This window comes from Halichoerus grypus, chromosome 8 (assembly GCF_964656455.1).
Source record: "Halichoerus grypus chromosome 8, mHalGry1.hap1.1, whole genome shotgun sequence".
Classification (NCBI taxonomy): domain Eukaryota; kingdom Metazoa; phylum Chordata; class Mammalia; order Carnivora; family Phocidae; genus Halichoerus; species Halichoerus grypus.
Genome location: NC_135719.1, coordinates 86,043,696 through 86,069,080, shown reverse-complemented (window position 1 = coordinate 86,069,080; position 25,385 = coordinate 86,043,696). Strand labels below are relative to the sequence as shown.

Sequence of the window (25,385 nt, the reverse complement as noted above, 5' to 3'; positions counted from 1 at the left end):
GAAAATAAACACAAGGTAAATAGCTATGCACATAAAATTATCATTTTTTTTTTGCTGTATATCTACAGAAACATGAAGATATCAGCTGAAAAGCCTATACTTTCTTTAAAGCTAGTGTTTATTAAATAGCCTGCTCCTTGTAAAATTTGATTCCACAATGGAAAAAAAATACTATTTTAATTTTTAAAGTCTCAATTCAAATGAAAGGAGCAGTTAATTTTAGTTGGCTGAAAAAGCCTTTGAATTCCCTAGAACTTTAATGGTCTTTTAAAAATTAGCTCTATTTAATAAAAGAGACAAAAGTATCAAGATATATATGAATTTAGCCTATTTTTTATTTCTGTGTGTTCATAGTAAACATTTTTGTAAGTGACAAACACGGGCATATGACCACAGTATCACAATCAAGAAATTTTAAGACAACATTAACAATCACTCAAATTTTTGCGGCATTTGCGCAACACAGGTTACATATTTGCAAGGTTTACCTATAAGTACAATAGGTATTAACATTTCACTACATTTAGAAAAAATAAAAGTGACCTGTTAGTGACCACATACATCAAAATATACACAACACAAACTGAAGGCAATCATTAATTTTGTCCCCTTCCGATTCATTTGAATGGGCAGTGCTGCCAACTGAAACAACTTTCCTTTTTTTTGTTTTTTTTTTTTTTTTTAATACTTAGCATACCAAGTGCATTTTAGAACCCAATCTTTGGTCTAAAAGTAAACAAAAGAAAAAAACAGTTTTTTAAAAGAAAAGGACAAAACAATAAATGGCCAAAATAATTTCTTGGGCACCTTTACTACGAATGCTTCTTAAATACAAATTACAATTTAACATTTTAAAACTCTCCCCATAATTTAGGTTGTTCTCAAGGTCTGCGTCCACCATAAAGATCCATGATAACTTATAATACTGCACACATGGAAATCTGGCGGCTCTTAGAGATAGACTTGTCAGGTTTGAATGAAATGGCAAAGCAGTCACTATTTAGATACACATTCTACTATAATTTTGACTTCCAAACCTTATATTCTACAATGTATTCTCCCCACATTGCACCTCGCTGACACTCCACACCTTGTTAGAATAATAAACAATCCTAAAGACTGAACAAACGTACAGAAATGGGGGGGGGGCTTAATAAAAAATACCTGGACTTATTTTTTAATTATCATTTACAATGCAAATGTGTGTAAAACGTTCACTTACAGTCTGGTCCCAGGGATGTTAATGTATTAAAGGGTTGGAAGAAGACCCCTGATTTTGATGTGTGAAATAATCAGACAGTCCCCCGGACAGTCCCGTCGTGAAACTTGGCAAAGAGGGTCTTAAAGACTCACAGGGCAGGGTCGAGGGGGCCTGCGGAGATGTGGAGGACGACGCGGCCCGGGCGCTCATGGACGTGCTGCTCTGCGAAGTCATTGACGGGTGCGGGACGTGGGGGAAAAAGTAACTGGTCTGGCCCGCAAGCAGGTTGACCGAGCAAGGGTTGAGGGAGTAGGTCCCGGAGCAGGGCACCGACAGGCCGCAGGGCACCGAGGCAGCGAGCGCGGCGGCCGTGAGGTGGTGCGTGGCGTACGGGATCTCCCCGTTGACCAGCCGGTCCACGCTCAGGCCGTTGGCCGTGGAGAAGGAGTGGTTGTTGCCCAGCGAGTTCTGAGTCAACACGGAGCTGTAGGGCATGGGGTGGCTAGGGTAGGCCGACGTGGTGCCGTTGTAACTCAAAGTGCTGCTGGCGCGGGGGTGGTGCAGGGACAGGAAGGGCGACATGGGCCAGTAGAGGGAGCCGGCGCGGTCCATGAAGGTGAGGCCGGTGGAGGTGAGGCGCGCCCCGCGCTTGAAGGCCAGCTTGGCCCGCGACGTGGTCGAGCGGCGCCGCAGCTTGCCCGTGGTGCCGCCGATGAACACGTCGTCGCTCGACGGGTCCAGCATCCAGTAGTTGCCCTTGCCCGGGTCGTCGTAGTGGCGGGGCACCTTCACGAAGCACTTGTTGAGGGACAGGTTGTGGCGGATGGAGTTCTGCCAGCCCTGCTTGTTCTCGCGGTAGTAGGGGAAGTTCTTCATGATGAACTCGTAGATGCCGTTGAGCGTGAGCCGCTTCTCCGGGCTCTGCCGGATGGCCATCATGATGAGCGCGTTGTAGCTGAACGGCGGCTTCTCGTACTTGCCGTTCTTCTTCTCGCCCTCCTTGCCCCCCTCCCCGTCCTTGCCGCCCTCGCCCGCCCCCTTCTTCTCCTCCCCCCCGGCGCCGGCGCCCTTCTCCTTCTCGTCCGGCCCGACGGGCGCCAGCTCCCCGGGCCCGCCGCCCGGCTCGCCCTTGCCGCCCAGCCCGTCCGCTTTGGCCCCGTCCAGGGCGGCGGCCGGTGGCGGCGGCGGCGGCGGCGGGAGCAGCAGCTGCTGGGGGCCCTTGTCGTCGTCGGCTGCCGGGGCGCCCCGCGCCTGGGGGGGCTGCGGTGCCTGGGGCGGCGGCGGCGGCGGCGGCTGCTGCTGCGGTGGCGGCGGCGGTTGCGGGGCGGGCGGCGGCGGGTGGTGGTGGTGATGGTGGTGGTGGTGGTGGTGCTGGGGGTGGTGGCTGTTGTGGTGACCGTGGCTCGCGTGGTGGTTGTCGTTCTGGACCGCCTCTGGCACCAGGCTGTTGATGCTGAACGAGGACTTGGGGATCATTTTCACCTCTTTCCTATCTCCCATGTCCAGCATCACCCAGTCGTCGGGGGGGAAACGGCGGCGGCGGCGCGGGAGCGGGACAGCGGCGCGGCGGGCGGCGGCGACCGGTGGGTGCCGAGCGGGGCGCGGGCGGCGCGGGCGGCGGCGGTGGCACTGAGCGCTCCGGCAGCAGCGCAGTTGGACCGCAGGCTCCGGCGCTGGCAAGTCATGTAGCAAAAGCAGCAACCACCCCTCAGGAATTAGAAGAAAAAAAAAGGAAAAGAAAAAAAGAAAGAAAGAGAAAAAAGAAACAACCACCGCCCCGGGGGTGAAGCTCCCTCGCTCCCAACTCTACTTCTTGGTCTCCCCCCCACCCCCCGCTCCCCCCCCCTTCTGCTGCTTCCTCCTCCTCCTCCTCTCGCAGCAGCAGTCACAGCAGCAGCAGCAGCAGCCCAAAGGGGGGGAGAGCCGGGCGGCGGGCGGGCGCGTCCCGGAGCGGCCGCGGCGAGGCTGGGGAGACAGCGATCGAGGCGGCTATAGCCACAATTAATTTTCCGAGCTACAGGCGCACACTAGGGCTGTAAAAAAATTTTTGGTTTAACCTTTCCTACCGCTGGGCCAATCAGAGCCGGCGGCGTGCGGGAGCGTCTCTCCTGCCGTCGACCAATCGGCGGATCTGGGCCCACCCACCCCCGCCCCGCCCGCCGGCTCCCGCCCCCTCGGCGCTCGCCTCCCCCTCACCGCGGGCCTGGGCCTCCCGGCCGCGCGGAACCGCGTAAGGATACGCCGCCGGGAGCACGCTGCTGCCGCGGCCCTTCTCTGCGCCCCCTCCACCCCCTCCACCCTGCGGGGCTGCTCAACCGAAATCCCCCTCGTAGGGCAAATATCTCACATTTCCGGCTGCCTTCTTACTGTACTGGGTCATTTTCTTTTGAGCGTCAATATTTGTCGTTATTGATTAAAGTTTGTATTCAATTTTATTTTTTTAAAAGCGGGGGCGGCGGCGGCAGCGGTGGTGGAGCAAAGAGTGGGAGTGCAGGGAGAGGATGCTAGGACAGGGCAGGAAATGGAGGAGGAAGAGGCGAGGCGCTACTTTCCCGAGTCGGCCCTGCAGGCCCGGGTCGGCATTTCTGAGCCCGTAGGAAAATTGTGCCCCTTGTAGGTAACACTCCAGCGAGGCTTTGGATGGTTGGGGAGGGAAGGCCCACCCCTGGCGTGGGGAGGGGGGTGTCCTGCACCTTGGGGGAGGAGGGTCTGGATGGGGTTTGGAAACGGAGGGCTGAGGAGGAGGAAGTGGGCTGGCGAGCGCGGGGCCAAACAGGGGTTACTTACTCAGTTCCTGCGGCCGGGCGGCGGCGAGCTCGGAGCTCGGGCGCCGCGGGGAAGCCGGGCCTGGGGCTCCCGGCGCTGCGGCGGCGGGCGGGGGCGGCTCAGTGGTGGGCGCCTATGATAGCCTTCCGAAATGAGGGGTGCTCAGAGAGAAAACAATACCAAACAATCTCGAAATAAACCAGGTAACACATGCTATGTATATGTGTCTCTTCCTTCCCCTTCTCTCCTGCTCCAGACCGTCGCTCACACGCTGGGTGACTCGGTGTCGTTTTCTCTTCGCCGCTCGAGCGTCTCCTCAGCTTCTAATCCGAATTGGAAGCGAGTAGCCGCGAGCGATCACCCTGGAAATGTTTCATTTTGCTTGTTGACATGGGAGGGAAAATAAGGGTGGGCGGCTATTTCTTTCCTTTTTTTTTTTTTTTTTTTAAGCCTTCCTGTTTTCACTCCCTCTTTTCTTTTTTCTTTCCGTTTCTCAAATGCTTTTGATTTGTGCGGGCCTTAATGCTGAAATAACCGCATGCTCAAGCCAGCCCTTTCCCACCCTGAATGCAGATGGAAGGCAACTAGAAGCCTTGGGTACGTGGGTCCCACAAGCCCAGCTTCTTGGGCTTTAGAACTGGGAAGGTTCGGCTGAGGGCTGAAGTGAGTGGGGAGATTGTGATTCGGGGGCTTTAAAAGGATCCCGTGGCCAGGGGCAGGGCTAAGGCCCAGCATTTCCCAGGGATTGGAATTTGGTGCGGAGCACACTGATCAAAGGCTGTTTCATCCCACATGGGTACGAAACATACCACATTTTACGGAGGATGTAGCCCTAGAGAAGAGGGAGGTGGAGAGAAGCATAAATGAAAGGCACTTTCCCCCTCCTCTGTAAAATAATCATAAAATGTAAACATTTACTCACTTTGATAAACTATCAATTAAATTGTCTGGCAGATTTAGTATTTAAGAAAAGGAAGGAAGAAAAAGTGATGCCTATGTGTGATATTAAAGTTCAATTCTAATATAAAGAATGCAGTTGATGAATACAAGAATACTCAGGTTAATATGGAGTTACTGCACTCTCCCCACCCCACTCCCTACCTTGAAATCCTGAGGAAGAGAAAGAGAGAATAAACTCTGAAGAGAATAACAATTACAAATAGCTAGTGATTTTAAAAATCTCTATTAGGAATACCATAAAGAAACTTTGAATATTGGACTAACCTCATCTATCCTTCCACCGTATGTATGTATCCCCCCTCCCATTTCTACATATTTCCTTACTTAAGCTATATTTATATGTGGGAAAGTTCAAGGGTCCGAGCTATCAACGTTGATAGTGACATGGCCCCAAACACTGACTTCTAAGCTCCAGTTTCTTACAGAGCTGAGTGAGCTAATGGGCTTTGTGGACCGGTTGGAGAGATCTGTGAGCCTTCCTCTTCTTTCTGCTTACTTTCCTCCTTTCACTCTTCTCCCCTCCTCAGGCCTGTTATTCCTACTTTTCCTCAACTCACTTTCCTCCCTCCTCCCCTCTTCCTCCCTCCTCCCCACTCGCTACCCCCCCTTCTCCTCCGTCTATTCCTCTCCCTCACTCCATTCCTCCACCTACTCCTCCCCATTTCTCCCCCTACAACCCCCCTTCTCATCACCACTTATAATGGCACACAAGGGCTCCCTCTGAGGTGGACGGCCCGGTACGTTTTCGTAGTCGGTCTAGCGTGAAATGATTCGGTGTAACCGGATTCTTGGGAAAGGACAGGTTACGTAAACATTTACTGATGTGGAGTAACTATACTATTTGTACTCTGATATGCAGGAAGGAAAGTGTTGATTAACACAGAAGAAAAAAAAGCGAAATTAGCTGATTGCATGCTCATAAGTGCAAGCTGTCATTGAACTGCTTTTAAAATAGACACAGCTGGGTGTTTGTGTTGAAAAATTTCTTGTGTTTTTGCTAATACTGAAATAAGCATGATTTTGTATACCAAACATTTTCAGATCATTAAAATTTGTAATCTGTGCTGGTTTTAAACACAAAGAAAAGAAACAGAATCATTTCGATGTAAAATTTGCTGATATTATATTAACTCAATCAGGTCTGTACAAATTGTGCATTGTGCCTCCTAAAATCTGTTTGATCAATTTAATACACAAAGTGCCAAACGTGGGTATTGTTTGTTAACATTGGACATTTTATTCAAATCTGAGCTCAGCAGCAAACTGGAGGAGCATTCCTTGAATACAACACCAGCACTGACTGATGAATTTTTAATGTTTTAAAGGTGTTTCTTAGGTCAAAGCTGAGTGTGCATTGTTTTGTAATCTTGCATAAAATTTTAGCAGGTGAAATAAGTTTTTCTTTTGTTTACTTTCAAAAAGCAAAAACTGGGGTCTGCTAATGAGAGCTGTAATAATCTGGTTTGATGTGCCAGGAGCTTATATTGACTGGGAAAATATTTTGCATGCAAATTAAGAATGTGTTGTATTATTTTAAGGATTGCATGGATGCAAGTCTCAAAATGGGATATTTGTGTAGGAATAAATAGATTATACTTTGATATAATCACTCTAAAGATCTATCCTCCCTAATAACAGAGGTCATTTGCAATCCGGAGGAAAATGATTTTATTATCCTTTTAATAATTTTAATGGACTTTATGGTGAGATAGAGTACTATCTATCTATCTATCTATCATCTATCTATCTATCTATATATGGGGGGGTAGGTTCAACAAAACATGCACTATTTACTCAGCAGCCCACATTTGTCTCAGCAATGGCTTCTTTTTAGAGCTGCTACTAGATGAAATGGAGGGGGAGGGGGTACTTGGGCAGAGCATTGTGCAAGTTGAAAGTCCGTGGATGGAGCTTTGTAAATCCTACCGGTCAATTTGGGTGCAAATTGGATTTGAAGGACTGCCCGCGTCCACTTCGGGCTTCTGTCCTAAACACATGAAGCCCCAACTCTGTATTTCCACCTCACTCAGTCCCTATGATTACTTTCAGAAGACAGAGGACATCCAGTGGTCTCAGATCTAAAGCAAATTCTGTATCATTCTACTAGTTTCTCATCATCAGCTTAATCTTGATCCCTCACACATGAAATTACACACATCTGTAAATGTACACTGTTAACGAATCAAAGCATAAGTCAAAGCAAATGTAATTTTCTGGTATATAAAGTAGTAAACATCTGTCCTTCTCTGTCTGCTGTCCCACCCCACCACCTCCCCCGAAAAGAGGACAGGCCTTGTAAAGAGTGAGCAGTTCCAACAGAAGAATTGCTTGGGAAATGAATTAGATTATTTCATCTCTAGTTTTAATTAATAACCAAGGCTCCACAGACTATTGCATCTGAGTAGGGAGCAGCACATTTAGTTTTTTCATTTGGGGTGTTACATTAAGTCTTACATAAGGCCCTTTTCCTGCTTTCTGTTGGTTTTTCACTTCTTTTTCCCTTGTTACCTGCTGGTTAAAGGAGGGTGGGCCATTTTTTACCTAAAATCCACTTTGCTTTCAGCTCCCTGGACAGAGTGTCCTTGGAGTGGCACCAAGCTCTGGCTAAAGCTCTCTTCCTGCAGATGCGTAGGGAGTCCCTGACCCTGAGACGTTTGGGAACAAGTGGAGCTCATGCAGAGGCATCCAGGTATTTCCAGAGACTGACGAGCGAGGTCTGCAATCCCTTCCTAACAGCAGGTAATGGTGCTAACATTTAGTGATTATAAGTTACTCTTTAGCGTGTTGTATCCTTGTTCTGTGGGTTTTGGTTACAGGTTATACGATTAGGTTTGCGAGAACAGTAGTGAACTAAACTTCTCAGTAAGAGGTCTTCACACCAGGGAAGTGTTACTTTTCTGCAGCAGCCCTGCCTCGTCACTCATTAGGGAGCTGCAGGTTGTCAAGCGGCTGCTCTCAGCACACACGCGCGCACCCCCAATATCCCCGGGGGCGCGCACATGTGTGCGAGCGTGTGTGTGCGCGCGCACAAGCACAGACACACACAGACACACACACCGCACTAAAACTAAATTAAGAAGCCGATGATTAAGACAAGCGTCTACTAGGCCTGTCATTTCAGCATCCTTCCATCATAACATTGTGGCACCGGCAATTTTGCTTGAGAACCTCGAGAAAAAAAAAAAAAAAACTATGGGAGAGCCTCCTATTTGAGAATCGAAATGTTTAACTGGTGTAAGCTATCGAAGCTTCGGAAGTGAGAAAGTCCAAGGTGAAGGAAGAAGAAGGCCTGGATAGAGACCCCTGGGACTCCCCAGGCAGGTTTCTATGATGCTGTCAGAGGTTCCAAGCTCTCTGAAGGCAAGTACATACTCATCAAAGAAACCGCAGGAGATCTGCAACAAAATACAGTCGGGAGTAGCTTCTTCCCATTGGAGAGCCAGGCAGAGAGAGATGGACAATGAAGTATTACCACCCCAGGGCCAAGGACTTTTTAAAAAGTCTCTCGGAGCCTTTCAAATACTCTACACATTTTTCATAAATATAAAATGCCCACTACCCTTTACTTATTTCCAGTTATTTGCCAGCTCCCTCAAGACTTCTGGGGGTAGACAATTTTCGGAAAGAGTTGAGTCCCTAATAGTGTGAGGACAAGCCTGTTCCATTTCTTGACCTGATCCAATTGGAAGATATGATCCCACACCTTTTGGGCAAGTGTGCTCTGAGAGGTCCTTTTTCTCCTCTCCTTGCCCAAGGAAATGGCACAGCTCTTCCTTCAAAGGGGTCAGGAAATGCTAAAGAGAAAGACAAAGAGTTGGAGGGTGATGGTAAAGGAGAATGATGAGAATGATGGAGGTCTTTAGCTTTAACCCTGGAGTCTATCTGAAAAGGGAGGAATTGAGACTTGGCAAAAGTCAGCACACAAGATAATGGATTTTCCATCAGCGGGACACCAAAAGAGGGAGAAAAAGAAAGACTTCATAAATATATATCAGGCTGAAAGAAGAACTTACAGGCCTCAAAATGCTGAGCTCCTAACTATCCTGTCACTGTTCTCCTTAATTAGTTGGAGCTTCAATTTGATTTCCCCGTAGGAGCCTGAATAATCTACTTTGGGAAGTGTTATAGCACTCTTCGGAGAATGTGGTGCATCCAGTCTCCTCTATTTTGAAGCACCCTTCTAACAGGCCCCACAAACTCCAGTCGTTGTGAGGAAAGATGGATCGGTGTTAGTTGCCATTTTTAGGTGGTCAACTCTTAAAGGTACACGAAGAGCACTGAACAGCCCATGGTCCGTATAGGAGAGTGATGAGTGTATTTGAGAAAATGCTCGTACCCACTAATGGTCTGTGAAGGAATGAGGAGAGAGAAAACTTGCAAGCGTTGGGGTGGGCAGGCCAGAAGGCACGCTGAGAATCCTCCATCACAGATTCCCTCTTCTCATGGGGAAAGTCAAATGAGAGAAAGTAAACTGTTTGCTAATCCAGTACATCAACTCCTTTTCTAAAAACCCAGATGGACAAACCAATGAGCCAGTTTTGACTTCTAGCCTATCTCCTACCCACCTGCCTCCTCACTCTCGAACTGCGGTTCCTGTAGGTCTTCCCCCGCCCCCTCCTAAGAGCGATGGAAAATCTATTGGAGCAGCGTTTCCCAAAAGGTCCTGATCTTCTCCCTCCCCCGCTCACCCCTGGAGGCTTTAACCCGGACAGATCCCGGCGAGGAGCGTCTGCGGAGCCCGGCTCCCGGCCCCGCCGCTCCTCCCCGCGCACACCCGCGCGCCTGCCCCGAGCTCCTTTGTCGCGGAGCCTGCCGAGCGCAATCTAGCTAGAGGACTTGCTTTTAGGTTTCGTTTCCGGATTTTCCCCCTTTATAGTTACCTTTCCAGAGGAGATGTCTCGTGTTTGCACATCACGCCGGAAGAATGCACACAGATCAATGTTTTGGGGGCTAAGAGGTCATGTGCTACGATGAACGCGCAAAAAAGACCAGTTAATGGTTTTAAGCTTATTATTTGTATAAAGCACAGCTCCGAGTTAAAAGACTAGGGTACGTGTAGGTGAAGTTAATTCGAATATTCAGTTACATGTCAGGGGTGTTGAACCCAGTAGGGGAGACCAGTTATACCCCTATTTCTCTCCAGCCCTTTGGAAGGAGCCGCATTCGGGGAGGAGAGGAGCGGCCCGGGTAAGCTAGACGCAGAATCGCGTCAGGAACAAGTTTCCGTTAGCGTGTGAAAACAAAACACCCCGACTCCTCCGTTTCAGAATCTACAACAAAGGTAGTGGGGGGTGGGGATGGTCACTTTTATTTTAAAAACAATCCTAGATTCTTGTTTACCAATTTTAGTATCTTCCTTCTGGGTTTGTCCTAAGGCACGCAGGAGAGAAAGTAATGTTCACGAAAAAAGCACGGTCGGCAAAGTTTGGCTCGTGAGCGTGTGAACTATGAATCACCACGGTGAAGAGGTTTTCTTTTTTTCTCACTCTTTCCTTTTCTCTTTGGAGCGTGAACTTGTAAGATAAGATAGATGAGACCACGAGGAAGTGGAAACGCTGAAAAAGCCCAGTTCTTTTGGAGAGCTGCCTGGCAGACGGCGGCCGAGCGCTGTCTAGGAGCTGAGCGGCGCAGGGCTTGCTCCGGAGCTGTCCCAACTCCTGCCTCCGCGGCAGCCGGCGACACCCAACACTGCGCTGGGATCGCTGCCCAAGCAGCCTACCCTTTGGCCTTGGAGTAAACAGCCCAGAAGATGCGAGAATGGCCCCTAATTGGGCTGAGTGTCTGCTCCTTAGCTCCTAACACTAAACTGGGCCCGCAGGTTTTCCTGGAGGAAGTTGGAAGTCCGACCACAAAACAATCAAAGGATGGGAGACACTAGATTTTAGAGAAGTCTGGAGTTACACATGAAACATTATTTTTCTCATTAAATAGAAGTAATCCCCTTTCCCTATTTATATGTATGTACACGCTATTGATTACGCACCGCGATTTACTTGAAAAATGCTTAGAGTATCTTTAGCACACGCTCCTCATTCTTTGTCTCCTCAAGCATTTTCAGCTGATAGTATGGCTGGTTGGGATCAATTAGCAGTGGATTTTGCCCCAAGGTTGCTCCCCAGGGCGGACAAATGGAGCCAAGTCATCTCCAGCGATGTTTTTCGCCCACATGCGTATCCACGCCAGGGCTTTAGAAACAGTTCAAAATCCCCAGCCTTGGTTTCACTTGATTTTGTTGTTGTTGTTATTGATAAATATTGGGTCATACACAAGGCACTTGTCAGAGACTTTGGCTCAATCTCGCAGCTGCAGCTCCTAGCCGGGGTTTGAGTTGTGTCCTAGGAACTGGAGGGATTTATTGGGAGAAGAATTGCACATTCTCTGTTCCTTCAGTTGCAGAGATGATCTCTTAAAATCCTATGTCCTGTCTGCTGTCACGTTTATTTCTTGATTTGTTCAGCTGCGTGAACATTGGGTAGATGCTTGCATCTTTTCATGTATCTTTTTATTGAAATTGTCTTTTTAAAAAGGAGGGAGAAACTATTGATCCCAGTTCTCTAGGTATATCTGAAACCAAAAAGAACATAGGCGAGTAGACAGATAATTGTAATTATGGGCTGGGTAGGGGTTTCCTGGTGGTGCTGGTTGGGTAGGTAAGACACTTGGGGGTTGTGTAATTGGAGTAATATATACAGTTTATCTTTCGGCTGTGCTGTGCATACTCTTTCCCTTGATACATATTGCACATGAACTGAACCCATGGTCGGCTTGTCTTGGCATGTTTGAAGCTCCAGACACCCAACAGTATCATTACAGGAAAGAGACAAAACCCCAAAGACTCCAGGCAGGGAGACGGCTGCCTTTGGGGTGAATGGGGAGTTTGTCTTGGCGTTGGACTTTTCGGGTAAGCACAACACTGGTTCAGGACTGCCTGGCAGCCAGAGTTCAGGTCTTCCCCGCGCTGAAGTGCAGAGAGGGGGTGGGGATAGGGGTGGGGAAAGAAACAGCTGATTTTCGACATTTCAAAAGGACTCTTTCTATTTATCAGTGTTACCGAAGTGTACGTTACTGGAGAAACAACAAAACAAGCATAGAGCTGCAATTTTCAAGAAAATAGGATCCCCAAATATAAAAATAAAAAAGTAGCAGATAAGATGTATAATTCAATCAAATTACACAAAATTGCTTGAAAATCCAGAACAGTAGCGATCCATTATGCCTCTGTTTTATTAGTGACAAGTACAATTACTCTAAAATAAAGAACACTGGTGAATATATAATTGGCTGTAATCATGTTAGTGTTTGAATAAAAATGACGGGAACATTTAACACTTTGACAACAAAATGTTCAGAAATAACTTATTTATTCAAACAGTTTTTATTTTCCACCAAGTGAAGGAGAAACACAGTTTGCTTAGGAAAATCAATGACTTTTCCCTACAATAAATAAATATCCCAAAGGGGGAAAAACAGCCCCACACCTCTATATTATTACTATTTTTTTTTTTTTAACCAGCAAGAAGCTTAATCCTGTGTTTGGAGTCAGCACCCGCCTAACTGTTGTTGGGTACCAACGTCCGCCACCTAGAGGAAGAGCTCTGCAGCTCACCCAACGCCAACCCGTTTTCCCGCGGTGACCTCGGGAATCAAACTTAATATTCCTTTGCAAATCGCTCTCCAAACTAACTCCCCCCTCCCACACCCCCTCACATCCCCTTCCGCCCTACAACATCGTCACAATATTTTCTTAGTAATTGCTCTGTGCAATTGACAGAAGCGCCAAGTCTCCGGCAGCGCGGTGCTCTCCCAGCAAAAAGCCAGAGCGCGTTGGGAAACAGGTCAGGGAATATTTGGGTCTGGAGAGATAATCCATTCTTATCCAAAAATCGTCTAGAGCAGCCTGAATTCGGGTCTCATAAAGCAACGTCTGATGCCGACACCACCACATTCCAGTGCTTTTTTAGGGCTTTCTTAGAGAACACAGCCCGGATTCCTCTGTCGGCCAGTTGCTTACTGCGGGGCTTTTCCCGACTTCTCGTCAGTCCATGCTCCCCTCCACCCCCAAACACGAAGATCTGAGATCCCGGCTCTCTCTAATCAGTTCTTCGAGCCCAAAGGGTCCTTCGATTTCCCAAATGGGTTGCTTGATGTACTGAGGTAAAGGCATTACGGGGGAGGCTAGATTTGGATGCGTGACCCCTGTGGCCTGGGAGACCAACCCAGGAGAAACCCCAGGTCTTTACACTGAGTCGCGGAGTTTCGAGAAACTTTCACAGTGTGCGGGGGAATTTGAGGCTGGGCCCGCAGGAACTAGGGGCCTTTCCGCATTTTAGTCTCGGTGGATCCTATCGGCTTCTTTCGCAGAAAAAGCCAGCCTCACTCCTGGATCTTGCCTGGCTGCTCTCAAGCAAATCTTGGAGGAAGGAGATGCTAAGCGAGGGTGAGGGGGCTGTGGAAAGAAAAGTAACGGGGATGATCCGTGCGCTCCACGACTGGTTGACATCCGAGCAGCAAGCAGACTGTTGACATTAGCGCGCGGGCTTTCATGCATTTTTACCCCCCAACCCGTCCAAAGTTTTGTTTTGTTTGCTTTCATGTATCTGGAACACTGTTCAAGCTGGAAGTTTGCTAGAAAGGAGAGGAAGGAACAAGCACGTTTAATTCGTTTGAGGGGAAGAAAAAAACCTCATAAATAATTGGAATTCAATTGAGTTTAATTTCTTCAGTTTCCCCTTCCTTCTTTTTCTTCCTTTCTTCTCTCGATTTCTCACCTTTCCCTTCCATCTTCTCTCTCTTTTTCCCCTCCCCCATCCCTTATCCCTATCCATATTCCTGTCCATATCCCTATCCCTATCTCTATGGGTGAAAGAGAAAAGCAACAGTTTGAGAAGGGTGGAGGTAACCATTTTTAAGGAGAGTTTCAGAACCGCCTTGTTGGTTCTCAGTTCCAACCCTGGAGTTTAAAGGAGACATCGGGGATGACACTTCCTCCCCTCTCTCCCAGAAGCAACCTTAGAACCAGGGACTAAGAAGCTTTTTCCATACTGTAGGAATTATTGTTTTAAAGATAGTTGAAATAAGAGTGTGTGTGTGTGTGTGTGTGTGTGTGTGTATAATATATAACATAACAAGCCTCTCAAACTGATGCCCCAGGACATGCCTTGCCTATGGAATGAGGCACGCCCCAAAACTCACTCCACCCAAACCCCAGGACTTAAATCCTCAGAAATGTTTCATTTTGTTTTATGTAAAACTGGCGCTTCCACTCTCAAATGCCAGGTCTGTCATTGCTCTCCCGCATCATATTAACAGGCGATGTTAGCCTCCCCCTACGTGTTTAGGCTGCTAATGCGGGCCACTTAACGCAACAAAAATGCTCATCTGTGGAGATTTTCCCAAGGCTGGTAGCGACGCCGGCTCCTTTTTCTTTTCTTTTCAGGGCACGTCCATTCCTCCCTCCCACTCCAGGGGCTGAAAAAAGGGGGTCCAACAACTTTGAGCAAGTGTGTGAGAGCTTCCTCCTCTATCTCTTGCCTGCCAACCCACCCAAGGGGTTGTGAATTTTTGGTTTTTCCTTAGGAGCAGGAATAAATGGAAGCTTCAGCTATGGCACTTAGTTGCCTCTGTCAGTTAACTTGCCTTCATCTTTGCCTTTCTCCTCCTCACTTCAGCTTGTGAAAGCAGCTCAGGATTGCTCTCACAGCTGCCTCTGTGTCCTTCTTAGCTCTAGCCTTCTGAAGAAAACTGCTGGTTTTCTTTTTCTCTTGGTTGCTGTCTGTCTAGGATTGTGTGTGTCTTGTATGTTTGTCTAGTTTTAGTCACTTTATGAAGGAGACTCTCTGAAGGAAGGAATCACCTGAAGCTAGATGATGGCTTTTGTCATGTTCTCTTACTTTTTAAAGTCTGGCCTGGGAAAATCTTGTGTTTTCATGATTCATATGTATCTAGTTTCCAAGGAGAAGGCCATCAGGGAGAAAATACAACAAAACTAACTTAATATGTAGTAAGTATCATTCATTGGGTCTTAGTTTAAAAGATGATTGTCTTCATGGATCCCATCTGGAACATTTTTGCTTTTTAAAAGCCTGTAAAATATAGACATGAAGATAGAGTTTTACAACTCTGGGTCTACCATTCTCTTCCTATGGATTCTTAGGCAAGTTACATCAGCGTTCTAGTTCTTTCTCTCCTCATCTGATAAATAAGTGATTTGTATCCATGAATATATAAAATAACATCCACTTACTGAAACCTCAACAACAATAAAAAACAATTCCCCAAACCATAAGAATTTTTTTTTTTTTTTTTTTAGGCAGCAGGAAGAAAATCTTATTCAAACGACAGCAGCGACATCTACTGACCATAATACTCAATAATATTGAAGAAGGTGTGGGATAGTTAACTGAGGAATGGATTTTCACAGGAGAGAGACATCATAGTTTTTCTAATAAATCTTGATTGTCTGGAAAACAGTACTCTCTTGATATCAAAGGATGTTTTACTGTGTTCGTGTTATGGTAATAATATACAGAAAGGAAAAGATGTTTACCTCAAGTCTGCACACAGGGCAATTACAATTTATATGAACATTCTTTTCATGCTTTAAATGCCATGTTAGGATACTAGTTCTAAAAAATAATTTTGTGTGTTGTACCTTATTTAACCAATTTTCCAAATTATAATCAAATGTATTATTGCATAAATATTTAGTAAAATTGGAAAAGGTAGAAATTTCTGAGATTTCCTTTTGTGTGGATCAATCATTTAGTTGATTTGAGATTGCTGTCTAGTCAATATCAGGAAACTGATTAAAGATAACCTCTCCTTTAAGTTGTCCCAAGTATGCTCTGCCTATATCACCTTTGCTCAAAATATTTTGGAATTCAAAGAAATGGGATTCCCATTCCCAGATGGACTCCATCTCTTCTTTTTATAGCAAAGATTAAGTGGAATATCTGGGCACGGGTGAAGTTTTAACAATAGCAGAGACTTAGCAATGGCCCAAGACTTTTCAGAATAACAATTTTAGCATTTGCTTGGCATTTAACACTTTAGACAGAGGTAAAAGAAGAATTCATCTCATTCTCTATGACTTTATAAATTGGCCATGTGTGTAGGCGTTTGTGCATGCACTCACTGAAGCATAAGTGTGTTTAATTTCCTATTAGCAAAGCAGCTGGTGACTACTGGAATATATGGATCCATGTTCGTAACTTTAAAGGAAGCCAATTTTGTTTATTCCATTTTATTTTTGACCAACATTTTCTGTGCTTTTCCTGTGGAGTTTGGTCACTGAGTGTCATGCTAGCTATTTTAGCCAGGTAGTATTCGAAAATAAGAAGATAACTGGACTTGTTAACAGCTTGGAGAATTTGAGCTAGTCACACCACTTCTCTTAACCTTAGTTTCCTCATATACAAAATGAGAAAGTTGAACTCTCCATTGTCCCTTATAGTTCAAAAGATCTGTAAATCAATAAATCATCAACCCTCATTTGGGAAGATCCTCTGTTGGTATCTCTCTTGTCATTTGTGACTCTCCAATGTCAATTCTGAAATTTCCAGTTAGGCATCTCATCAGAAATAAGGATCAAAAGAATTGACAAAATCTTCTTCTTCATGTCCCTCCCATCTTCCCCTTTATTTGATTTTAAAAATGACAGAAATCTTAGACTTTCCAGTTAACATTCACTCAGGCATTGGCATGCACTCAGTTCTCTCTTGCTGTCCATCCAGAAAAATCACAGCATAGAAATGGGACTAAACTGAACACAAAGATGAGGCAGCTGTATTTGAGTTTCTCTAAAGTGTTCCCATATCCTTATGGTAATGATTATTATTACTATTAATTTTTTTGGGGGGGAGACCAGAGCCAAAGTATTCTGGCTGCAAATAGCCTACATTTCCTCCCTGCTTCTGTGGCCATATGAATAAATTCCTTCAGGAGGGGGCAGCAAAATATCTCCCACTTCTGTCTGGCTTGGAACATCACTATACACATTTAACAAGGAGAAGACTGTTAACAGGAGGCAAATATTACTCCATAATGCAAATGTACTCATCATTTAATGTGAGTCCCAGTGAGGCTGAAGACATATACAAAAAGAATCAGAACTATGCTGACTTGGATTGGTAGAAGGAACAGGGTTCATTACAAATAAAATTCTGAATCTGCCAAAGGTTTACTTTTTAGATGCCTTTCTGTTCTCTAGATATCTTCCCGCTCTTCCTACTACTCAGACTGGTGATAAAAATACACTGTATTTGTATAAAATTAACAAGGCATGCTTTCTTCTGTGAATTCCTTTAGACCCAGTAGAGACAGTTATTATGTTATTTTAGAAGTGAGGAAATTGACCTAGAGAGGCTAAATGGCTCACCTAAGCTCACACCACTAGGAACACACAGAAAAGGAACATGAATCTTGGCCTTGGATAGGCTGCATCTCACTCCTGGCTGTCCTCAGGGTGGGGTTCCTTGTACTGAGACCAGGGTAACCCATTGAACCTGTTGCTGTTCATCAGGCCTTATTAAGATTCTGCCACACATATTTGAGAAGTTTCAACTTTTGGAGGGCTTTAGGGACTCCTTGAACAAGAGAGAGTCTGTGCTTGTTAGGCTTCATTCATGTATGATTTTATCGTCTTTATGCTAACAATTTTATATTATTAATATTTATGTTTTCTGCAAAAGAGGTAATCTTTGCAAAAATATTGTACTCCAAACATGTTGTTAATGTCTTGGGATCCAAGATTTTGGAGTCAGAATGAATGTAAGACATCATCTGTTTCAGCAGCTCTGGAGAGAGATCACTGTCTGAATCAATGGCTCCTGGGAGTTGTGCTTAGTTGGAGTCCAGATTATCCTGAGTCTCCTGGTGTTGTTTCCTGCCCATCTCCTTTGCTTCTTGGCTTTCTACATTAATGTAATTGGGAACTCCATTCTTGCTTGCTATCCTGTGGTCTGGTTTTCCAAATGGGCTGCCTCTTGAGTAGCACTGTGTAGATCTGGCTAAGGACCGCAGTCTCAGCTGGGAGCTGTTAAATCTTCCTCTTGAATGTATTGTCTCTCAAGTAGCTCTCTGCTGCCCTCCACTGGCACTCAGCCCCTAGAGCCACCTAGCCTGCTGCATCTGTGCTAACTAACCCAGAGCAACCCTGGCTCCAAATGAGAGACGAGAGCTCTATTAACCACACTATACATGGTTTTTGTAGCACTAAAAAATCAAACCCAGGCTCCTCTGTGTCTTCTTATCCCATGTTCTCACGTCCTACAAGTTTGCTGATGGGCTGTGAAGGAGTGTATCTGACTTTAAGTATTTGTGCTAGAGTATTTGGAAGGACTTCTTTATTTTTATTTTTTTTAAGATTTTATTTATTTATTTGACAGAGAGAGACACAGCGAAAGAGGGAACACATGCAGAGGGAGTGGGAGAGGGAGAATCAGGCTTCCCGCAGAGCAGGGAGCCCGATGCAGGGCTTGATCCCAGGACCCTGGGATCATGACCTGAGCCGAAGGCAGACGCTTAACGACTGAGCCACCCAGGCACCCCTGGAAGGACTTCTTTAAATTGTAAACCTATTTAATTATCAAGCTGAAATACACGTCAGCTGACATCAAACTAGGCCATAAACTTCTGAACTTGCTGTACTTACTCAGTCTTAAGGAATATTAAACATTTTATCTTTAATGTTATAAAGATACAGTGAATTTTACGAAGTGTCTAAGTAATATGTACACTTTCTCATTTATTCAACAAACATCTCTCAGGCACTACGTATGTTATGATATATGCCAGGCCTTACTTTTGGTGCTGAGAATACAGCATTGGAAAAAGAAGACAAAAAAAGCCCCCCACAGAAAACAAAACAAAACAAAACAAAACAATAACAAAAAAAAGCAAAATAATGCTCTGCCTTTATTGAGCTTGCTTCTTAGTTGGGAAAGATAAACATAAAACAAATTAATAATCAAAATGTTCTTTAAGGAAATATAGTATTACCATATGTCCTATCGTAAATGGACTTATAATCCATGTTTTTAAGAGTGTTGGTATTAAGATTAAGAGAGGCATAATCAGAGGTTAGAGAGCTGTGTATGCTACAAATATTCAGTGTTTTTCATTCATTCATTCATTCATTCATTCATTCATTCATTCATAAATTTACCGTGAATATAGTATGGGCCTATAAAAATAACTGATGCTGATGAGAATATGGATCTCTCAGCAGTGAAGATGTTTCATCTTTTGATTCTATTGCAGTCTTCTGTCATGTTAAAATGTCTGGTGATCACCATCTTGTCACCCCCTGTAATAGTTGTCAGGGAAGCCCCTGCTATTGCTGCCCTCCATGATGGGCTCTGCTACTCTTTCCTTTACCCTTTGTTTTTATTATATTTTCTTTCTATGTCTTTTACCTTTTCCCACAGATTAGCTCTAATAGATACCACTGGCCAAACAGAATAAGTTTTTCCTTGCCTGTATGGCAGAATTATCAAACACAATTAAGCAGGTAAAAATTACCTCGTCTTCTCTTCTCTACCAGGACTGTTTGAAATGAGTGATTGTTCCAGGTGAAAAATTTGTTTAGAAAAAACTGTTTGGAAAGAAAACAAAAGAAAAACAAAATAACAAAGTAGTATTGGCATTAATTACACGTAATTTTATTTTATTATGTTATGTTAATCACCACACATTACATCTTTACTTTTTCATGTAGTGTTCCATGATTCATTGTTTGCGTATAACACCCAGTGCTCCATTCAGTACATGCCCTCTTTAATACCCATCACCAGGCTAACCCATCCCCCCACCCTCCTCCCCTCTAGAACCCTCAGTTTGTTTCTCAGAGTCCATAGTCTCTCATGGTTCATCACCCCCTCCGATTTCCCTCCCTTCATTTTTCCCTTCCTACTATCTTCTTCTTCTTCATCTTTTTTTTTTTTTTTTTAACATATAATGTATTATTTGTTTCAGAGGTACAGGTCTGTGATTCAACAGTCTTACACAATTCATAGTGCTCACCCTAGCACATACCCTCCCCAGTGTCTATCACCCAGTCATCCCATCCCTCCCACCCCCCACCACTCCAGCAACCCTCAGTTTGTTTCCTGAGATTAAGAATTCCTCATATCAGTGAGATCATATGAAACATGTCTTTCTCTGATTGACTTATTTCGCTTAGCATAATACCCTCTAGTTCCATCCACGTCATTGCAGATGGCAAGATTTCGTGTTTTTTTTTTTTTTTTTTTTATGGCTGCATAATATTCCGTGTGTGTGTGTGTGTGTGTGTGTGTATGTATATATATACACACCACATCTTCTTTATCCATTCATCTGTTGAAGGACATCTTGGCTCTTTACATAGTTTGGCCATTGTGGACATTGCTGCTATAAACATTGGGGTACATGTACCCCTTCGGATCACTACATTTGTATCTTTGGGGTAAATACCCAGTAGTGCAATTGCTGGGTCATACGGTAGCTCTATTTTCAACTTTTTGAGGAACCTCCATACTGTTTTCCAGAGTGGCTGCACCAGCTTGCATTCCCACCAACAGTGTAGGAGGGTTCCCCTTTCTCCGCATCCTCGCCAACATCTGTTGTTTCCTGACTTGTTAATTTTAGCCATTCTGACTGGTATGAGGTGGTATCTCACTGAGGTTTTGATTTGGATTTCGCTGACGCCAAGCGATGTTGAACACTTTTTCATCTGTCTGTTGGCCATTTGGATGTCTTCTTTGCAGAAATGTCTGTTCATGTCTTCTGCCCATTTCTTGATTGGAGTATTTGTTCTTTGGATGTTGAGCTTGATAAGTTCTTTATAGATTTTGGATACTAGCCCTTTATCTGATATGTCATTTGCAAATATCTTCTCCCATTCTGTTGGTTGTCTTTTGGTTTTCTTGACTGTTTCCTTTGCTGTGCAAAAAAGCTTTTTATCTTGATGAAGTCCCAATAGTTCATTTTTGCCCTTGCTTCCCTTGCCTTTGGCGAGGTTTCTAGGAAGAAGTTGCTGTGGCTGAGGTCAAAGAGGTAGCTGCCTGTGTTCTCTTCTAGGATTTTGATGGACTCCTGTCTCACATTAAGATCTTTCATCCATTTTGAGTCTATTTTTGTGTGTGGTGTAAGGAAATGGTCCAGTTTCATTCTTCTGCATGTGGCTGTCCAATTTTCCCAACACCATTTGTTGAAGAGACTGTCTTTTTTCCATTGAACATTCTTTCCTGCTTTGTCGAAGATTAGTTGACTATAGAGTTGAGGGTCCATTTCTGGGCTCTCTATTCTGTTCCATTGATCTATGTGTCTGTTTTTGTGCCAGTACCATACTGTCTTGATGATGACAGCTTTGTAATAGAGCTTGAAGTCCGGAATTGTGATGCCACCAGCTTTGCTTTTCTTTTTCAACATTCCTCTGGCTATTTGGGGTCTTTTCTGGCTCCATACAAATTTTAGGATTATTTGCTCTGTTTCTTTGAAAAAGGTTGATGATATTTTGATAGAGATTGCATTGAATGTGTAGATTGCTCTAGGTAGCATTGACATCTTCACAATATTTGTTCTTCCAATCCATGAGCATGGAATGTTTTTCCATTTCTTTGTGTCTTCCTCAATTTCTTTCATGAGTATTTTATAGCTTTCTGAGTAGAGAGTCTTTGCCTCTTTGGTTAGATTTATTCCTAGGTATCTTACAGTTTTGGGTGCAATTGTAAATGGGATCGACTCCTTAATTTCTCTTTCTTCTGTCTTGTTGGTGTATAGGAATGCCACTGATTTCTGTGCATTGATTTTATATCCTGCCACTTTACTCAATTCCTGTGTGAGTTCTAGCAGTTTTGGGGTGGAGTCTTTTGGGTTTTCCACCTAAAGTATCATATCATCTGCAAAGAGTGAGAGTCTGACTTCTTCTTTGCTGATTTGGATGCCTTTTATTTCTTTTTGTTGTCTGATTGCTGTGGCTCGGACTTCTAGTACTATGTTGAATAGCAGTGGTGATAGTGGACATCCCTGCCATGTTCCTGACCTTAGGGGGAAAGCTCTCAGTTTTTCCTCCTTGCGAATGATATTCGCTGTGGGTTTTTCATAGATGGCTTTTATGATATTGAGGTATGTACCCTCTTTCTCTATACTCTGAAGAGTTTTAATCAAGAAAGGATGCTGTACTTTGTCAAATGCTTTTTGTGCATCTTTTGAAAGGATGATATGGTTCTTGTTCTTTCTTTTATTAATGTATTGTATCACATTGATTGCTTTGTGGATGTTGAGCCAACCTTGCAGCCCAAGAATAAATCCCACTTGGTCGTGGAAAATAATCCTCTTAATGTACTGTTGGATCCTCTTGGCTAGTATTTTGGTGAGAATTTTTGCATCCATGTTCATCAGGGATACTGGTCTGTAATTCTCCTTTTTTATAGGGTCTTTGTCTGATTTTGGGATCAAGGTAATGCTGGCCTCATAAAATGAGTTTGGAAGTTTTCCTTCCATTTCTATTTTTTGGAACAGTTTCAGAAGAATAGGTATTAATTCTTCTTTAAATGTTTGGTAGAATTCCCCTGGGAAGCCATCTGGCCCTGGACTCTTGTTTGTTGGGAGATTTTTGATTTCTGCTTCAATTTCCTTAGTGGTTTTGGGTCCGTTCCAGTTTTCTATTTCTTCATGGTTCAGTTTTGGTAGTTGATACATCTCTAGGAATGCATCCATTTCTTTCAGGTTATCGAATTTGCTGGCATAGAGTTGCTCATAATATGTTCTTATAATTGTATTTCTTTGGTGTTGGTTGTGATCTCTCCTCTTTCATTCATGATTTTGTTGATTTGGGTCCTTTCTCTTTTCTTTTTGATAAGTCTGGCCAGGGGTTTATCAATCTTGTTAATTCTTTCAAAGAACCAGCTCCTAGTTTCGTTGATCTGTTCTACTGTTCTTTTAGTTTCTATTTCATTGATTTCTGCTCTGATCTTTATTATTTCTCTTCTACTGCTGGGTTTAGGCTTTATTTGCTGTTCTTTCTCCAGCTCCTTTATGTGTAAGGTTAGGTTGTGTATTTGAGACCTTTCTTGTTTCTTGAGAAAGGCTTGTATTGCTATATACTTTCCTCTTAAGACTGCCTTCACTGTATCCCAAAGATTTTGAACAGTTGTGTTTTCATTTTCATTGGTTTCCATGAATTTTTTAATTCTTCTTTAATTTCCTGGTTGACCCATTCATTCTTTAGTAGGATGCTCTTTAGCCTCCATGTATTTGAGTTCTTTCCAACTTTCCTCTTGTGATTGAGTTCTAGTTTCAAAGCACTGTGGTCTGAAAATATGCAGGGAATGATCCCAATCTTTTGGTACCAGTTGAGACCTGATTTGTGACCTAGGATGTGATCTATTCTGGAGAATGTTCCATGGGCACTAGAGAAGAATGTGTATTCTGTTGCTTTGGGATAGAGTGTTCTGAATATATCTGTGAAGTCCATTTGGTCCAGTGTGTCATTTAAGGTCTTTATTTCCTCATTGACCTTTTGCTTAGGTGATCTGTCCATTTCAGTGAGGGGGGTGTTAAAGTCCCCCACTATTATTGTATTGTTGTCAATGTGTTTCTTTGCTTTTGTTATTAATTGGCTTATATAATTGGCTGCTCCCATGTTAGGGGCATAGATATTTACAATTGTTAGATCTTTTTGTTGGATAGACCCTGTAAGTAGGATATAGTGCCCTTCCTCATCTCTTATTATAGTCTTTGGTTTAAAATCTAATTGGTCTGATATAAGGATTGCCACCCCAGCTTTCTTTTGGTGTCCATTAGCATGGTAAATGGTTTTCCACCCCCTCACTTTCAATCTGGAGGTGTTTTGGGGTCTAAAATGAGTCTCTTTCAGACAGCATATCAATGGGTCTTTTTTTTTAATCCAATCTGATAGCCTGTGTCTTTTGATTGGGGCATTTAGCCCATTTACATTCAGGGTAACTATTGAAAGATAGGAATTTAGTGCCATTGTATTGCCGGTAAGGTGACTGTTACTGTATATTGTCTGTGTTCCTTTCTGGTCTATGTTACTTTTAGGCTCTCTCTTTGCTTAGAGGACCCCTTTCAATGTGATACAATACATTAATAAAAGAAAGAACAAGAACCATATCATCCTCTCAATAGATGCACAAAAAGCATTTGACAAAGTACCACATCCTGTCTTGATTAAAACTCTTCAGAGTGTAGGGAAAGAGGGTATATACCTCAATATCATAAAAGCCATCTATGAAAAACCCACAGCAAATATTCTCAAGGAGGAAAAACTGAGAGCTTCCCCCTAAGGCCAGGAACATGGCAGGGATGTCCACTATCACCACTGCTATTCAACATAGTATTAGAAGTCCTAGTCACAGCAATCAGACAACAAAAAGAAATAAAAGGCATCCAAATCAGCAAAGAAGAAGTCAGACTCTCACTCTTTGCAGATGATATGATACTTTAGGTGGAAAACCCAAAAGACTCCACCCCAAAACTGCTAGAACTCATACAGGAATTCAGTAAAGTGGCAGGATATAAAATCAATGCACAGAAATCAGTGGCATTCCTATACACCAACAACAAGACAGAAGAAAGAGAAAATAAGGAGTCGATCCCATTTACAATTGCACCCAAAACCATAAGATACCTAGGAATAAATCTAACCAAAGAGGCAAAGAATCTCTACTCAGAAAGCTATAACATACTCATGAAAGAAATTGAGGAAGACACAAAGAAATGGAAAAACATTCCATGCTCATGGATTGGAAGAACAAATATTGTGAAAATGTCAATGCTACCTAGAGCAATCTACACATTTAATGCAATCCTTATCAAAATACCGTCAACTTTTTTCAAGGAAATGGAACAAATAATCCTAAAATTTGTATGGAACCAGAAACGACCCTGAATAGCCAGAGGAATGTTGAAAAAGAAAAGCAAAGCTGGTGGCATCACAATTCCGGACTTCAAGCTCTATTACAAAGCTGTCATCATCAAGACAGTATGGTACTGGCACAAAAACAGACACATAGATCAATGGAACAGAATAGAGAGCCCAGAAATGGACCCTCAACACTATGGTCAACTAATCTTCAACAAAGCAGGAAAGAATGTTCAATGGAAAAAAGACAGTCTCTTCAACAAATGGTGTTGGGAAAATTGGACAGCCACATGCAGAAGAATGAAACTGGACCATTTCCTTACACCACGCACAAAAATAGACTCAAAATGGATGAAAGACCTAAATGTGAGACAGGAGTCCATCAAAATCCTAGAAGAGAACACAGGCAGCTACCTCTTCGACCTCAGCCACAGCAACTTCTTCCTAGAAACCTCGCCAAAGGCAAGGGAAGCAAGGGCAAAAATGAATTACTGGGACTTCATCAAGATAAAAAGCTTTTTGCACAGCAAAGGAAACAGTTAACAAAACCAAAAGACAACCGACGGAATGGGAGAAGATATTTGCCAATGA

General features: G+C 43.8%; 1 protein-coding gene and 1 long non-coding RNA gene across 3 annotated transcripts in view; one reads left to right on the top strand and one right to left on the bottom strand.

The window, feature by feature from the left end:
- Positions 1-317: 317 nt before the first annotated feature.
- FOXG1 (forkhead box G1) lies at positions 318-2,798 on the bottom strand. The gene has a single exon (XM_036083615.2). It carries the CDS (start codon positions 2,708-2,710, stop codon positions 1,241-1,243), a length of 1,470 nt encoding a protein of 489 aa, XP_035939508.2. The 5' UTR covers positions 2,711-2,798; the 3' UTR covers positions 318-1,240.
- A 667-nt stretch (positions 2,799-3,465) lies between these two features.
- LOC118530254 (uncharacterized) overlaps positions 3,466-25,385 on the top strand; it is a 575,684-nt gene continuing 553,764 nt past the window's right edge. Inside the window, exons 1-2 of one of the 2 annotated variants that reach the window (XR_013440647.1) lie at positions 3,466-4,170; positions 7,552-7,666. This is a non-coding gene — a long non-coding RNA (uncharacterized LOC118530254). Of the gene's footprint in view, positions 4,171-4,321; positions 4,565-7,551; positions 7,667-25,385 lie in introns of those variants that run through there. The other variant, XR_013440646.1, reaches the window with a different exon arrangement.

Bases quoted from the DNA above. Each gene is read 5' to 3' on its own strand.
- FOXG1 (XM_036083615.2), bottom strand. From the start codon at position 2,710: ATGCTGGACATGGGAGATAGGAAAGAGGTGAAAATGATCCCCAAGTCC.